At 27.2% G+C, this 19049-nt stretch overlaps 1 protein-coding gene across 1 annotated transcript; it reads right to left on the bottom strand.

Moving 5' to 3' along the window:
* Positions 1–740: 740 nt before the first annotated feature.
* On the bottom strand, positions 741–8601 carry LOC135927783 (uncharacterized). Its single transcript, XM_065463965.1, has 10 exons — positions 8553–8601; positions 8119–8243; positions 7888–8037; positions 6909–7140; positions 5620–6272; positions 5133–5283; positions 3957–4148; positions 3587–3687; positions 1372–1492; positions 741–1140 (listed from the first exon to the last, which is right to left on the bottom strand). Exons 1-10 carry the CDS (start codon positions 8569–8571, stop codon positions 995–997), a joined length of 1890 nt encoding a protein of 629 aa, XP_065320037.1. The 5' UTR covers positions 8572–8601; the 3' UTR covers positions 741–994.
* Between the last annotated feature and the right edge of the window lie 10448 nt (positions 8602–19049).

A 19049-nucleotide genomic window follows, 5' to 3' on the forward strand; every position in this document is an offset into this window, starting at 1 on the left:
AAAATTTTAAATTGTATTTTTTGTATTGAATTTCTTTATAACAAAAAAGAGCTTGTATTTTTATTTTTTAAAAAAAAGCTTTATATATTTCCAATAAAAAAAAAATAAATTTCTTTTTAACATAATTGAATATAAAACAAAATGTCCACTTTACATATCACAATTTACAAATATTGCCTTAAAGAGTAAACATTTAAATACTAATCGACAAAAAATATTATTGTGTAACATTAAAATAAAATATTATTTAACACCTTAAAAGTTAATATAAATAATCTATTATTTAATAATAATATAGTATATTATCTCTCTAAAATAGTCTCATTTCAATTTATGCTTTATAAGATGGCCTCTTTGTGGTTTTTAAACTAATATTATAGATTTTTTATTATCTCCTTATATTTACTTAAATCGTAATAAATCTAAGATTTGTTTTCTTAGAATCATCGTACCCCACCAGGACCTCATTATCTTGTTCTCTCATAAACAATTTCACTTCTACTTTCTATTCCTTTGTTATGAGATTAATAATATATTTTTAAATATTCTGTGGATAGAGGATCTTCTTCACCATGACATATTTAAAAAAAATAAATTTATTTAAACAGATATACATTTAGTTGTTCTGGTATTCATTTTTATAATTGAATTTATATATCCAATTTAGTTATATTTTATGTTTATATATGACTTTTTTTATAAAACTTTTAAACTTTTATAATTCAATTTATTACACAGACGAATTTAAAACAAAGGTCCTATAAAGAACAATTGGCGATTATAAAAATATAACGCACATATATATATAAATTTCAAACCAATTAACTGAACAAAAATTAAATTAAAAAAAAAAAATTAAGAGATCGGTTTACTTGCATTGCTATATTGAACAATGAATATCACATTATATATTAAAATGATATTATTTTATCAAAATCTTAATAATATATATTTATATAGTATATAATTTTACAAAAATTTTGGGATGAATTATTTATAAATTAAAATCATCTGTATATGACCCGCATCTAGGGAAGTTGGGCGGTGGCTCTACAATATCATTCAATTCTCCAACCCACAAAACGACATTCATTCCTCCCAGTAAATGAAACGATAAATGGCAATGTAATAACCAAAACCCTTTTATTTTGTTTGTTTTTTTTAAAGTGATTTTATTTAAACCAAAGCCTTTATGGTAATATTATATGTTAGAATCTTTTAAAAAATCGAATAGAATAAAAATAGCATATTTTATAATTTAATTAAAGAGTTGTTATAATACACAAATGAAAATTACTAAGCCCCTTATTATTATTTTTTTGTAATATCTTAAAAATATATTAACTTAAGTAATTTTTTTTATATTTTAACCTGGATTGTCAGCGACAAATCGAATAATTCCATAACCTCCTTGAGGTACTGCCAGAATGTTTTTGTAAACTGGATTGTAAAGATTGCGTTTTAAAGAACCCGAAACATCTAATTGCTTTATCTAGGTGCGCATGTTTAAAAAAAACTTTACTAAGTATATACTTAAAATAAAAACAAGGAGTGGCTAATGCAGGCTTGTTGCCGATACTATTAAAACGAATATAGATTCACAAAATTATCGATAAATTTTTGATATACTTTTTTAAAAAATGATAATATTTTGAAATCAATTAGCGCACACATTTATATAAAAATTCAGAGTTGCCAAGTGTCGATCAATTGATCAATCAAATATGGTTAATTGACTGAAAGATTATTTGTTCGGTTAAATACTATTAAATTTTAAAAAGTTATTTTTGTGATTAAATATATCATATAGTATCATGTACTTTGATAGATAACATTAATAAAACAGCTGGAACGAATCTGACCCATAGTAATAAATCGCTATTAACTAGTGCTGTAAAGTAATGTAAAAAGTAACGTCGTTGCTAATGGCGTTACCTTTTTTTGAATAAAAGGAACGCCATCGTTAAGTGTAATGGAAACGCGTTTATCTTTTGAGTAATGATAACGCAAATCGTTACTCGTTATTTTAAATTTTTCCCTAAAAAATATGAAAAAAACATTTGAATTAGAAAATTATTTTTATTTATTTTTTAAATTTTATAAATAATTTAAACCGAGTTTTTAATTTAGATCAACCACTAAATTCCTTCATTTTTATTTAAAATTTTTGTTGTTAAATTTTCAGTCAAGAATGTTAATCTAGTTATTATTGAATTAATCAATTATATGTAAATTTATATTCTTATTCTCTAATATTATAATTTATTTTTAAAGGAATATTATGTCAATTGTGCATTTTCTTCAGATCAAGATGAGTTAACCTGCCTTTGCTCCAATATAAAACATTTTTTACACCAATAAAGAAAACTAAGGGTAGAAAGTTTAAACTTTATAAGTGTAAATTGTGTCCCAACTAAAATATCTTAACCTCATTTATGGAATAAATATATGGGCATCCTCCAAACAGTACATCCATTTTTAAGGAAAAAAATGAGAAGATATCTGATTAAACTGGTTATAACAAGAAGGAACTCTTTCCATAACTCCATGAAATTAATAAATAGTCTTATTAAGAATAATGGCTACAAATTTGACAAATCTTATGATAAATCTAAATTAAAGAGTTTGCAGATAATGACAAGTTGATCATTGATGTATATTATATGACTATATATGTGATTTTATAGGTTATGGAACACGTTCCTAAGGCTCTTACGATTTTAATGAGAGTTAAAAAATAGCCACTTAATAATGCAATCATCAATGACAAAGATAAAAATATACTAGTTGAAATATTGCTTACCATTTATATTTTGATTATATATTTTTTTAAATAGATGCGAGCACATCTATAAGGAAGAATATATATTATCAGCAGTTCACCCAGTATTTAAATCAGAATGGCCCTGGTAAAATTGGATATGAAGAAGGAAGTGCTTAAATTTATTTCCTGTTCGAGAAAAGATTTAGAAAAAGAAAAAGTGGACTTGATTCCTTTAAAAAATAAAACATTTACAGATTATTTTCTAATAAAGATAAAAAAGTTGGATGAAGATCTGAATAAAAATTTTTTGAATATGAACTAAGCTTTTTTCAAAATACAGATTATTCTTGATCTTTTATAAATTCCCCCAATTAAAATTTTCATTTATAAAATATAAAACAACCCTTCCATCCTCTGTGCTAGTTGAACATGTATTTAGCACAGCGAAATCTGTGTTGAGCACTAAGCGCTCTTGTTAATCTGATTAAAATTTTAAAATGAATTTTTGCTAAAAATAAATAAAAAATTATTACAAAAATATATTATTTATCTTATAATATATTATTTTTGTATTATATTTTAGTTAAATAGCCAGTATCGCGCGTTCCTTTTTTTTCACAAAATAATAGATATATAATCGTTACATTTTAAAAATTATTATATATTGAATATTTAATGAATTCCAAAGAAAAGAAACGAAAACTCATTTGGACCTTAGATATCTGAAAAAGAGCTCCATAAAAAAATTTTTTAAACTGAAGGTCAAAAATTAATATGTATATTTAAATATATAAAAAATAATAAAAGTATAATAGTATTTACTTCCTCGAGTGTAGTAGAAATTCCTACCTTCTCCTGAGCCAATACTCTAAATGTGTGGCCATGAAGATGAAAAGAGTGTATATCGTATCTACCATTATTGCCTTTAAAATTAAATAGCTAATTCTTATATAAAATTGTATATATTTTTTTTAATGTAGAAAAAAAAATCTCGAGTTTGGAACCAAAATCTGGACCTTCTCGAAGTACAAATCCCTAGAAACTTCAATTTTAAATTTTTATATGGGCCCTAACCAGAACCTCATTTTAAGATGTTCAGAAATAGAATCTATTTTGGTCCAATTTCCAAACTGGTACATCATAAATTTGATATAATTTAAAGAAATAGAGGAGGAGGGAGTGATAAATAAACCTTCATCTATTAGGATAAATTCGACGACGCTACCCAATTTGATTCGGTACATGTTGATACATTGGCAGAATTGGCGAGAACATTCTGGTCTATCTTCAATAGTGCAAAAATCTTCTTTAGGTACATCATGGAATTGGGTAAGGAGAGGGGATGATGGCTGAGCGAATGATATATTGTTAATATTGGGGAAACCTTTTATATATATATTTTTTTATTGAAACGATATTTTTGATTCTTTGGATAAAATTGATAGAAGACCGAAAAATTTCAAATAATAAATTTTTTTTGGCATGTTAGTAAGTTAAGCTCTAGATAGATATAAAAAAAATAATAAAGAACGCTGGTTTAATGACGCATTAGGATAATACATTTTTTATAAAATATTTAATAGCGTCATGATTTATCCCTTTATATCTATAAACACTATTTCGGAATATCAATTATATTTATCTGAATGATACGCAATAAATTATTTTGATTCAGATCAATCCTTATCCAGAGCCCTCTCCCCTAAGCCAATAACGTTGATACCTCCTGATGACTAAAATATAAAATGAATCAAAAAAAGGATAAGGACTATATTGGGCCAGAATCAGGCTTAACAATGAATAAAATGTTTAGGTTGGGCTTAGCAACGTATAAAAATATGATAAAAATTTAAGACCGAAAATAATTTTATTATTTAAAGGGCTCAATTCATAGTGAAATTTATTACGGCGCAATTTAACACCCATTAGATTTTTAAAATCAGGTTATAACATCAATTTTTCTTTTTATTAATATTAATGTTATGTTGAATTCCATTTTTAATAATAAAAAATGATCTCAAATAAATAAAAAATCGATCAGCTGTTAAATGTTGCTGGATCAAATCCCACTATAAATGTAGCCTTAGGGTACGGTCCGTTCATAATAAAATGGGTGGACGGATTTATTTTAATAAAAATTTATCTGATGTTTAATTCTTTGCTATATATTGACCCATCAATATCCATTTTGTAAAATGTAAATGTTTAGGAAATGGAATAAAAGGGTTATCAATTTTGTAAAAATTTTTAGATTTTCAGATTTATAACTCATGATAATGGATAAAAAAATTTACAATTTAGCGATTAATCGCGTTTAAAATATGCCATGTGATTTATATTGCTTTAATAAGGATAATATATAGTTTACCATTGCCGACAAAGCTATCAGCGAAAAAATAGAATTTCGAGTCCACCGATTCAATAGATTCTTGGTCGGATAAGGACAAAGATCTCAAATCGCTAGTTTTGATGTAAGCAGGATTCGTAGAAAAATCAAGAAGATGAGCTGGGTTGTATACCTGAAATTAGTTATTTATTTTAAAAAAAATATAGAAATATAAATTAGTATGACAAAGTTGCAGGCTATCATTATAATTCAATCATAACACTACTAGTTCTATCAAAATTAATGATTGATTACAAAAGGGCTTGATATTTTTTTTAAAAATTCATTTTATTCCTTAAAATCTTTTTGTATTCTTCTTCCTTTCGATTCTAACATATATAAAATAAATGTTATCGTCATGTTGCAATTGGTAACTGGTGAAATTTTTTATATATGTACTTGGTAATACCAAAATGGTAGATATTTTTAAATAACTATCATCTATATATTATAGTATTTTTTTAAAAACTTTCCATAAATCAGCGAGATAAGATGTGAAACCATCATCTAGAGCCTTAACGGCCGCCTCTTTGATGCAATTCATCAGCCCCGAGAGGATCACCTTCTGTGATAGAGTATATACAAGGTACGATTTTGCTCTAGCCCTATAAGTGGCACCTTTTTCGATATAACACTCTCCATCACCTTCCCAGTTCATTTCAAAAGCCAGGTACTCATAGTCCCAAACATTTGATATCTCGCTACGATCAATAGGTTCTATCAATACGTCATACGTTTCGGCTGCAAATAAATACAGCTTGTCGACCACTACTGAACTGATAGGAAATCCATCGGCTTGAACTACTTTTAGTTTATGATTACGGATACTGAGAGAGATGGGACAAAAAAGGAATCCGTTGCTCACCAATCTCAAATACAGTTTTTGACCAACCGGTTTATATAAGAAGTAAGCAGGTGGAGAATGATCAAAATCTCCGCTTCTACCATTGACTAGGATACTTTGAGGAGGTGTGCCCTCTGTGTCAGGTAAGAAAAGCGCTGCCCTGAATCTCGGAGACCAATCCTGTATGAAGGCCACCTTGTTCAAATCGTGTTGGTGTGGGACATGATTAGGATCCGAGCTGTAATGCTTTGTGCGAATTACAAAAGATCCAGCCACACCTTTAAAAGAAAGGAAACAATAATATATTTATATATTTTTAAAATTTAAATTTAAATTTAATTTTGGATTTTAGTAAGTCATTTTAAATCTTCTTTCACAAAATTGAAAAATTACGAAAAATATTAAATAAAAAAAAATCGAAATAATTCTGTCAAATATTGTTACTTGAATACGATGTGAGCTTATTAATATTAGCAACTATATGGATCAAGCCTCTGAGAATTGAGCTCCTCTTTCTTAGGCTTAAAATCTGTTCTGAGGTCGTATATTACCCTCCCCCCTTTCCCCAAACTCAATTTATAATAAAGTATTCATCTTTATCACCAATCTAAATACCGGAACGATGATTAACATATCCTATTTTTTTCTATATATATCCCAGATCTTTCGTGATATTTTCCCAATCATTTTCTCTGATAATCCGTATGACGATTATTTTATCAAAAGTTTTCTTTTTTTTCCTTTCATAGAATCCTATTTCTTCATAATTTAACCTAATTGCTCTTATCCTATCAATCGCCATTACAACCTTAATAAAAGAGAGTTGAAATTTCTCCCTTATCACATAATTTATAGCCATATCCTATAAGTAGTATGACATTTTCTTTCCTTTTATCTATTTTTAAAAAAAATACCGTTATCTCTCAAAAAAGACACATGGGCATGCCAGAATCTAGTGCCGGGCGGATGAGCTATGAATTTGTAACGGAAAGTTGTTCCGTGATTTATTAAGCACTGGGTAATAAATGGCACACCATCCATGAAAGGCGTTTTTTTGTGGTGTAAACCATGCCAATGAATGGCTAAAGATTCCCCGCTCAATAGGTTGTTGGTCACGTTTACTATCACTATGTCGTTCTCGCATACCTTCATGACGTGTTCAAATTAAAGAAACTTTGATATAATACATTATATAACTTTAAACAAAAAAGTGATGGGGGGGGGGATTAAAACGATAAATTTTTATTTTATATCTTATCTAGTCTATATAGCTCGAAAATGTTTTTCTGAAAATATTTGTGCAGAAGGTAACCATAAGCTAATATTCATTTTTTTTTCTTCTTCTTTCTATTTTTCTTACTTTCTTTCCCTCCTTCTTTCTTTATTTTTTCTTCCTTTATTATTTTAAATCTTAAATCATTTTCCTAAATACCCCGAACACAAAGAATAATATTTTTTCTTTATTAATTTTAATATAAATCGTTTCATATAGAAAAAAATAAGAAAAAATAAAACCAGAGATTTAATCCTTAGTTATTAAATACTGATATGCTAAAGAAGATAATTATTTCTAACTCAAACCTTAGCTAAGGTCTTAATGTACAGTGACATTGAGAGAAAATTTATTATGATGTTTAGGAAGGTCTAAATCTATTTTAAGTTTCTTTATTAACATTCCCCTGATAGTATTTTAAGATGATAAAATATTTTTTTACTTATAGGATCTATATATGGTTAAAATTTCTCACAATTTTACTTAAAAAAAATAAAATTAAAATATAAAATAATTAGATATGAGTATAGAATCCAAAATAGGAATAAATAAGGCAAAAGATGCGATTATCGTGAATTATCTTTGTTATAAAATATATATAAATTTATATAATTTTGTACTCGAATATCTGGCCCTGGCAACATTTCATTCACTAAGAAAATAGATCTGGAATTCCCATCTACCGGGATGCACCCCGGCAAATAGCAGTCACCAAGTATTTCCGGACAATTTCCGCATTGAGGTTTTAACATGGATCTCGAGAATGTTACCTATTTTTTTATATAAAGATAATAATTATATTTGAAAAAAAAAGACAGACAAATCGAAAAAAATAATCAAAAATATCAAACTTGAAAATCGTAATGACATTCCATAGGTTCATCATCGCATGGCCTATCGCAAGGGTGTTGGGGTTTTAATAATATGTCAATTACTGAGCCTTTGTACAACACGTTTATGCAGCCCAAGGTATTCACTAGAAATAAAATCGGTTAGTTTTAAGCACTATTTTTATAAAAAAATAAATATATGGACTGTTTAAAAAAAAAGGAATATACAAATTGACAAGATAGGTAAACATTTGGGCAAGAATTAAGTGGAATTAGATGTAGAGTGGAAAAAGCACAAATTATCAGGAAGCAATTAGTGGTATTATGAATACTGCTCTTTTGATAATTTGGGAACTGGAAGTTTTACTAAATTAAATCTATTAAGAATCAAAACGAATAAATGAATTAATATTAGGCATATAGATAGATTTATGTTAACTAAATATATTTTATACTTTGGGCAGAAAGAATCATGATATAAATACTTAATGGACGATACAAGAAATGCATTTTTGAGACAGATTTATAAATTATTTAACCAAATTAAAATCTTAAACATTTTACAAATAAAATTTTTATTTTTATTTTCTGAAAGTCGCCTAAATTAAACAATATTTATAGGCCTTTTTTTTAAAAAAAAAGTGATGATGATAAATATATTAGAAGACATTGAAATAAAGTACCTTTGTTTTGATATAATAGTTAATAAAAACCGAATAAATTAAAGTCAAATTCAATTATTAACATCCTTGAAAATTAAGGATAAAACGATGATAATCTTAATATTAATCGCTTTCGAAAGCAATGAAGTCTTGAATATTCTTCATAATAAAAGATAGTAATAATAGTAAATTCTAAACCTTAATCACCAAAAGCATCATTAGCCTTAAAAATCTCTTCATTTTTTTAGCAACATTTTTTAAAATGACCTTTTGTTTTAGCTAACAATTTCAAAATATTTTCAAAATGACCCTATTTTTAAAAAATGACCTTCATTTTGGCTTACAAAGACCTTCTTTTTTGGCTAATATTTTCAAAATGACCTTCTCTTTTTTTTAACAAACATTTTACAAATGACATTTTTGTGTAAATAAAAATATTTTAAAAAATTTTTTTGGGGGGGGGGGGGGTCCTCAAAATATTCACAGAGACGCTATGGTTGGTCACAAAGACAACAGTCGTATCAATTTAGCTTGATAATAAAATAAACGTTTTTTTAAAGGTACAAATTTAAAATTAAATATGTTTTCAAATTTCACTATAAAATTGTCCTTTGAAAAATATATTATGACAATTTAGTATATGATATTTAATTATTTATCTTGTTTTTTTTTGTAGAATATATGATTTATTAATTTTATATTTTTTTAAAAAAAACCTTATATGTCGCTCTATAAAATTGTGACTTAAAATATTATAAAATTTTAAATATATTAAATAGAAGTATATAATTCATATCCTTAAATGATTTACAAATATAGGCTGTAGTTATCTTAATTTTCTAAAAAACCAGATTATGCTTTATTATTTTTTAAAATTGCATTATACTATTATTTTGAATAGTATTAGGTTACTTTCAAACAAATCTTTTCGCGTTTTTCTGGTTTCGCCAAATTATTTTCTTTCAAACTAACAATTTTTATTATACAGCTGTTTTATATTACAAAATATTTAAATAAATAATTTGTGCCTTTATCCAGAAAAGGGACCAATTTTACTTTAAAACTAATATTATTTACTATATAAAAATCATATAAAGTACTTATAGCACCATATTATTTTTAAATAGCCTATAAAAGCAGGGTAAACAAATTGAATTTTTAGATGGTAAATTTATCTAAGAGAAAAATATTAATTCTTAAATTTATTACTTTTAATAAAATACTATTCACCACATAAATTTATATCTTTTTATTATAAAATTGTTACATAAAAAAATGTAAATAATGAATATATTAAATATATAATACAGTTTTTCACTATTGTATTAAGAGATGCATAAATGGAAAATATGGGATAAATATAAAAAATCTATTGTTGTTGCTATAATTTTAATGACACCTTATAACCGAAATAATATTTGCAAGGTTTTCATTTATAAATATGAAATTGTTATATAATATTTCAATAATGTAAAGTAAAATATATTTCAAGATTTTTAATTGCCCTAAAATATTCTGGGATAAATAATATCTGTCTTTAAATTTATTGAATAACTATTTTAATTTAATAAAGATATATATATTTTTTTATTCTCTTTAGCTTTCACCTTTTCTGGTGGTAAGCTCCTTGAACATCTCTCTCCACTTTATGTTATTCATACAATCTCTTTAACTAATTTATACTTCTTTATATTGTCTATAACTTTATGGCCCCATTGAAGTTTTGGCCTTCCTCTTTTACGTTTGCCCATCATTTCCAAACTCTCAACTTTATTTCCTATGTAGTTCATAGGCCTTCTCATTGTTTGCCCATACCACCTAATTCTGTTTACCATTAACTTAGTCTTAATGGGCACTTTTAACTAGTTAGTATTCTTGTACTGTGCACTTTATCCTTTCTTGTTACCCCAGCAATCATCCTCAGCATTCTCATCTACATTTGTAGACTTCTCATTCTTTGGTTGGCCATGTTTCAGAACTATATAATAGTTGGTTGTACTATGGAACTGTAAATTTTTCCCTTTAATTTGTGTGAGATTCTTTTGTCAAATAGCACTCCAGATAAAGATCTTCACTAACCACCCTTAATTAATCTTACTCTTTATCTCTTTTTCTATTGTGCCGTTTGTTTGTATAGTGGAGCCCAAATATTTGCAGCTTTCAATTGCCGATATCTGCCTTCATTTATATCAATACTCTCTGTTTCATCTCCTCCTACCACCATATACTCCGTCTTTTCTCTATTTACTTTGAATCTGTGCGTTTCTAGGATATTTATTCAACTCACTAATCTTTCTTTCATTTCATCCTTAGATTCGGCAAGTATCACAATGATTTTATTAGACTAAGGTAGAAAGGAATATTCATATATTTTTTTGCACTTTTACTGATAATAGCTTTTAAAAAGAACTCTATTTTTGAAATGTATAATTTTCAAATTGGATTCAAAGTATACCATATGATTTATATTGTTTTAATGAAGATAATATAAGGTTTACTATTTTCGGCAAAGCTAAAAACGAAAAAATATGATTTCTTGTCCACCGATTCAGTGAATATTTGGTAATAAGGGGACAAAGATATCAAATCGTTACCTTTGATGTATGCATGATACGTAGAAAAATCAAGGTGAGCTGGTTGTATACCTGAAATTAGTTAGTTATTTAAAAAAAATATATATAATGTATAGATACAATCTAGCGGCTATCATTATATCTCAATTATAACATAATTAACTATATCAATATTAATGATTGATTACAAAAGGGCTTAAGATTTTTTATTATTCATATTATTCCTTAAAATAAAGACTTACTTTCTTCGTATTCTTCTTCCTTTCTATTCTAACATATATAAAATAAATGTTTTTTTTACCGACATGTTGCAATTGGTCTCGTAAAACCTTTTATATACGTGCTTAATAGTTGATAATAAATCACACCAAAATGGATATTTATAAAGAACTATTATTAATATATTATAGATTATTTTTTAAAATTTTTCATGAATCAAAAGAATATTATTTATTTATAGAAGTATTATCTTCCAAAGATGTAAAACCATCATTAAGAGCCTTAACGGCCTTTTTGATGCTAGTCATCAGTTCCGAAAGAATCCCCTTCTGTGATAGAGTATATACCAAATATGATTTAGCTTAAGCTCTATAAGTGATACCTCTCTCAATATAACACACATCGTCACCTTCCCCGCTCATTTCAAAAGCCAAGTACTTATAGTCCCACACATCTAATATCTTGCTAAGATCTATAGGTTCTATCAACACGTCGTAGGTTTTGGCTGCAAACAAATACAACTTGTCGACTACTACTGGACTGATAGGAAGCCCAACGGCTTGAATTGTTATAAGTTTATGATTAAGATTGTGAGATAGGTAGGAGGACAAAAAATGAATCCCTAACTCACCAATCTCAAATACACAGATTTTGAGTAATGAATTTTAAAATGGCAAAGAAAGAGATGTTCTAATCTCATAGGCTTGATTCATATAGTAGATATTCTCAATAAGCTCAAACCATATTCAATTAACAATATTTGACAGAATTATTACGATTCCTTTTATTTCTTCCTATCATAATAATTTTTAAATTATTATTCTTCTCAAGTTTCATATTTTACGAACGAAAATTTAAAATGACTTCTTATTTAAATCAAAAATTAAAAAAATTAAAAAAAATAAAATTAGAAAAATATATAAATATAGTAAATAAATCCTTTTTTCAGGTGTGGCTGGATCTTTCGTAATTTGGGCAAAGCGCAACAACTCGGCTCTTAATCACGTCCGACAACAACAAAATTTGAATAAAGTGTCCTTCATTCAGAATTGGTCGTTTAAACTCTAGGCAGCTGTTTTCTTACCCCTCTAGGAGGATATGCCTCCTCTAACAATTTTAGTCATTTTTTCAATTACTATATTTATATATTTTTTTAATTTATTTATTTTTACTTTGGATTTAAATAGGAAATTTTAAATCTTCGTTCATAAAATTTAAAAAAAAAATAACAAAAAATAATCATTTAAAAATTAATGTGGTAGGAAGGAAAAAGAAGAGTCGAAATAATTCTGTCAAATAAATTGAATATGATTTGAGCTTATTACGATTTACTATATGAATAAAGCCTATGAGAGAACCTCTCTTTCTTAGCCATTTAAATTTAAATTAACATCTGTGTATTTGATATTGGTGAATAACGGGTTCCTTTTTGTTCTATCTCTTTCCCTATACGTATTCATTACCTCCAAATATTTCAGGACGATGGGCTTCCTATTAGTTCCAGTAGTGGTAGACAAGCTGTATTTGTTTGCAGCCGAAACGTACGACGTGTTGATAGAACCTATTGATCGTAGCGAGATATTAAATGTGTGGGACTATGAGTATTTGACTTTTGAAATGAGCTGGGAAGGTGACGGGGTGTATTACATTGAGAGAGGTGTCACTTATAGGATTCAAACTAAATCGTATTTCATACAAATTAACTTACTTTCCAGATAAGGAACCTGTCAAATCAATGTGGATACATTCCCAAGTTCGGGTTGGAATGTTTCAATTGTATAATGGCCCTTCTCTAGCTTCCAGTATTGATAACTCTTGCAGCAAACGAAATCTTCAACACACAATTAAGATTTACCTAAAAAACGTAATATCTTCATAATTACATTATTCCCACTATTCCGGATGTCCTTGATAAATGAAAATCTACTCACTTTTATTTACCGAGAATAATAATTCTGTCATTATAATATAATAACCCTTCTTCGAAAGCGATATATTATATTTAATCAAAAAAAAATTTTTTTATAATCTCCGAACAATTATTAATTTTCAACATATACCAATTGTTTTTAATTATTTCAAATATCATTCTCTCATTCACAACTTTACTTCGAGTGAAAGATTGGTCTTCGATCAAATTAATTATTTTTATTTGGATTTCGTCATCGAATTTTTTTTTGCAAGTTTTTTTGTTACTAATTTCCCTTCCCCCAATCTGGATAAAGCGTCTGCACCTTTATTTTAATATCCTGGTCTATGAATTTTTAAGTCCTTTTCGTCAATTCACCCTACTAAACAGTTATTTGTGATTTTATTTAAATCTTTTTCACTTGAAATATATTGTTATTGTTTATGGTCGGTGAACAATATGAAATTTTCATATATACACTGATTAAATTTATAGATTGCGAATACTATAGCCGATAAATCCCAATTAATAGTGGCATAATTTCTTAGCAGCCGAAAGTGTTCTGGGCACTCATAGAATTGGTTTCTTCTGGCTAGTAAGAAAACGATATACAATCTGGCTCCTAGATTATCATCCGAAACGTTACATTAAATCCCGACAGAATGTCTTCTGAATAGGGAATTATTATATCTTCTTTTGATGATTTTTAACTTTATAAAAATATTTCATTTTCTTAAGAATGCGAAAACTAACTAACATTTTTACCTTTAGTCAGTGTAAAGGCTCACAAATAATGCAAATTTTATATAAACGTTGCGGTAATTAACCATTCCAAGAAACGATCGTAACTCTTTCAGATTTCTTATGTCGGGTGAATTCCGAATTCATCATTTATATGGCCCAGATATCTAACTGACTTCACCAATTTTTTAACAGGCAGTATTCGTCCAGTCTTGTTAAATCGTCTTAATATTTCTTGTAAATTATTTATGTGATCAAAATTAATTTCTCCAGAAATAATTACATCATTTTTAAAAAAAAGGTTTTAAAGCGTTGAAATATTATCGGTGCGCTAGTTAACTCAATGGAATTCTTGGGTATCAGTAATAACCGTCATGAATCAAAATTACTAGAAGGTTCCTACATTTTGGACTAAGTCCGAATTATAAAAAAGTGTCCCCTAAATCTATTTTAGGAAATATTTTATCCCCAGAGATCCTATTAGTCAGGTCGACGAAAGTTGAATAAATGACTACATGATAGATCTCAAACGATTTCTATAACCCATTTATTTTTTGTACCTCATGATATTAAATACTTCAAAATATAAAATTAGACCTAATTTTTTAAATATTATGATATTATTACCCTAAATATGGATTATTAAAAGTTTTGAGGTTATCTTCCTTTTATATTTTTCAACAGAGTTGCCTCTGAAGATTACTATTTAGAAGATAAGTTAATCAAAAAAGATATTGTCAATGAAGTACCTGTCTATGCTTTGCAAGATAAAAATATTTGGCCATCGTCTAATTAATTTAATCCGGGTAGATTTGATCTAAAATAACTAGTGAATTATAACTTATAATATCCTTTAAAAAATATATAATTTCATCAGTATATAATAAATAATATCAATAAAAATTATAATTTTTTACCTAATAAAATAATAGAATAAGAATAATAGTGACCTCTGGTTTTATAAATAAATAGCTGCAGATTGCTTTAGCTAAATAGACCTGTATAGGGTCTATGGTAAATATTGTGTCCATGTACTGTCTACGGTTTGCAGGCTCAGAAATCAAAGCCTTTTCGTTTCTTCCATTTGTGGCTGCATATGGACTTTCTGGTTTACACAATTTTACTAGCAGTCCTTTTTGTTATATTTAGACTTATTTGTACTCACAAATATTTTTAAAAATTATTTAAAATTATTTTAAGCCGTGAACTTTCTTTATACAACCACTAAAAATATTCTTTAAATAGCAATTATTAAAATTAATAAAATCCTGCGGCTATTACAAAAATAGTAAAATTTTCGCGAAATTGTATATTTTTATAGTTAATATTAGAAACACACGATGGCAAGCTTTTATATTTTTAAATTTACATTACTATATTCTAATTTATGAAAAAAATTTCTGTTATATGATAAATGTTTAAATATAATTAGGCATTAGTACAAGAATAATATTATTCACAAGAGACAAAAAATAGCATATTAAAATTATTTATCTTTGATGATTGTCACAATTTTAAAAACCAAATACTTTATAATATGGGGGTCAATAAAATATCATTTTTTTGTACAAGAAAAAAAAATTTATAAGTTAAGAAAATTTGAAATTTAAAAATAGGAATTTAAAATTGTGTATTCTTCAAATCAGGGTAATTAGAATGTAAAATAAATTGGTTCATAACATGAGAATTTTTTTAAAAAAGGGGGAGAAGGGATGCAAAGCGTTTGTAGTTTTTAATAATATCTGCGTTTTCTAGTATATTTTTTATAATATCTATAATTGGATAAAAGATATAAACTTATAAAAAAAAATTTCATGTTAGATCAGAAAAATTAACCATTCTTTTATTGGGATATTTAAATTACAAAATTTATTCGCATTCCGTAAAATAATAATAAAAAATAGAAACATTTCTTAATTCTAACTGAAAACTGATAAAAGATTCAACAAAAGTCAATGCATATCTTTCCTGGACTCTTAAAAGAAGTCCATTCATAACACTTGCCTCATCATTATCCATGAGCAAAAAAAATAGCATTTATAGAATTGTTATTTAGAGAATTTATTATTAAACTACTCAGATCCAAATCCCCACAATTTCAAAATCACCTCCAAGGAGGAGCTAACACGTCTAGGTTCCCTAGTAGGCGTATTCACTTCAATCAGTGCCTTCCTCCAGTCTACTCTTGTTATTTTTCTTAAAGCTTGGTGACTTCTTGACTTGCTAACCTCGTATAAATTATTATTCCTCCTAAAAAAAATTCCTTAACATTTCACGCATCCTTTATGCTCTGCGATCAACGACTATTTTTAAATTTCCTATCCCTCTCAGAATTTATGGAATAAAAGATCTAACAGAAAATATCTTGAATCTAAAATTCAATAAAACAGCATGGGCTCCAGCTTTTTTACCCACCAAAAGGAGGGGCTTGGGCCAAGAAAAATTTGTAGCATGCTACATTCAATGCCAAACATTCTCATAACAGGCCGTTCTCTCTTCACTTTTTTACTTAATGGATCTGGAGAAGTTTTAGAAAGTTATTCATTCAAAAATTTTAACTCCAACAAACCAGCAATAAGTTAACCCACGCAATAGGAATTCTTCAAAATTGTTCAGCACATCTGCTCTGACTGCAGAATCCCCAAAGACAACAAAGGAGGACACAGTTAACATTGCAGATCGGGCAAAGATCGAATCCTCGGGCATACCTATTGCAATTCCTTGATCCAGCGAGCTTTGAAATTAGCCCAAACACCCGCTATACTTGAACCACCAGGACTTTTTTGATAAAAAGCGGCTTGACGAAATCACTTTGATGCCATGGAAACGGGCAAATTTCTGGTTTAGAACTATTCTTGTAGATCCATTTGCCTTATCTAACCAAACTTCAAACTTACTCGAACAAAAAGAACAGCTTAAAGTTTTAAATATTCGGAAATATCAGAATATCACATCTTTATTCCATAATAGCCGCAACCTTAACTTCCTTAGGTAAGCTTGCATTATTCTTCTTCAAGGATTTACGATCTCACATCCACAAGCATACTGACGATCCTCGAGAAGACTTCATCCTCAGACAGAGACTAGCCATAGCTCTCTTTATAGCTGATTATCAAAGTTTCAATGGCAGTCTTCTCTTCACAAATTTTTGTTAGACTTACTCTTCCTTCCTTATTCTTATCATTTTACACCATATTAAACCTTTATATTATTTAATTTGGGTTTTTTCTTTCCCATATATAAATTTTGTGTTGTCTACAAATGTTATATAAATGTATATAATGTTATTATGATATTTTTATATTATGAAAGCAATAAAAAATATATATAATACATATATTATTTTTTTTAAATAAAAATACAAAGCATCTAGGGAAGTGATGCAATTATTCTTTGTACCATATAAAAAATATAGTTTCTAAATAGTTAATTACCGTGATTTCGATGTAAAGATTACGGAGCATCTCTGCCTGGGGATTAAATAAAGCATTGGATAACCTTGATACATGGTCATTTAACTTATATCTAATCCCATCATTTTAAAAATAAAGTTTTAATTTTATTATGAAGCCAGTTTTGGTTCTTTGATATTGCGTTCATCGTCACCATCATGGTAAGTTGATTATCGGAATGATTATAAAGGTTGTTATTTTAATAATAATAATAAATATCCGTCTCTTATTATAAAAGATAGCTAATAACCTGTCAAGAATGACGGGGTTGAGGGGTAATTATTTGTGTATATGGTACTAAATATATTTTATATTAAAATTTAGGAGAAAAAGAGGTGAAATTGTTGCAATGTAACCCGTGAGCATTAAGGGTATTAGAAATATCAAAATTTAAATTTGTGATAGGAATCATATTGGGTAAAAAAATAGAGATTCTTCAAAATTTTTGAATTTTAAATATTAGCTAGACATTGGCCTCAAAATTTTGTTTTACAGCTAGACCTGATTTAAAAAACTACGTCCCATGCAACTTTCCCAAAATTTTGCCATTTATTTCTATTGTAATTTAATAATAATGTCTTAACTTTATATTTAGAATAAAATTGAAATTTGTGATAGAAATCATTTTTAATAAAATTGAAAATAGAGATGTTTGGAAATTTTTTAATTTGAAATATGGGGTAGACATTGGCCAAAAATTTTTTTTTTGCAGACATAGCCAGGCCTGATCAAAAAACGAAATCACATGCAACTTTCATAAAATTTTGCCATTTATTTCTATTGTAATTTAATAACAATGTCTTAAATTTAATTTTTATATTCCATTTATTTCTATTGTAATTTAATAAAAATATCTTAAATTTGATTTTATAATTAGAATAAAATTTAAGTTTGTGATAGAAATCATTGGGTAAAATTTAAAATAGATATGCTTGAAAATTTCTTAATTTTAAATATGGACTAGACATTGGCCTGAAATTTTTATCCTTAAACCTGGCCAACCCATAATAATTTTGTAATTTTTTCCCAAGCCTGGAGATAGGTAAATCTCTGAAAACCCTATAGGAAAATTTTCTCAAGCCCGCCAAAGACCATTATAATTTTGTTAGTTTAGAACTGAAATAAAATATATAAAAGTCATAATTCATTTAAAGATAAAATCAGAATATGAAAGTTGCATGGGCTTAGTTTTTTAATCAGGCCTGGCGATTTCTGCAAAAAAAAAATTTTAGGCCAATGTCTAGCCCATATTTAAAATAAAAAATTTTCGAGCATTTCTATTTTATATTTTACACAATATGATTTCTATCACAAATCAAGACATTTTTATTAAATTATAATAAAAATAAATGGCAAAATTTTATGAAAGTTACATAGGACTTGGTTTTTTGATCAG

This window comes from Gordionus sp. m RMFG-2023, chromosome 4 (genome assembly GCF_954871325.1).
Source record: "Gordionus sp. m RMFG-2023 chromosome 4, tfGorSpeb1-WG-v2, whole genome shotgun sequence".
NCBI lineage: Eukaryota > Metazoa > Nematomorpha > Gordioida > Chordodea > Parachordodidae > Gordionus > Gordionus sp. m RMFG-2023.

What these genes read in the sequence shown, in the direction of transcription:
- LOC135927783 (XM_065463965.1), bottom strand. An exon ending in AATGTCATTACGATTTTCAA is followed by an intron (nt 8,038 to 8,118) that starts GTTTGATATTTT and finishes ATAAAAAAATAG; the next exon opens with GTAACATTCTCGAGATCCAT. An exon ending in TGCCAGGGCCAGATATTCGA is followed by an intron (nt 7,141 to 7,887) that starts GTACAAAATTAT and finishes CACGTCATGAAG; the next exon opens with GTATGCGAGAACGACATAGT.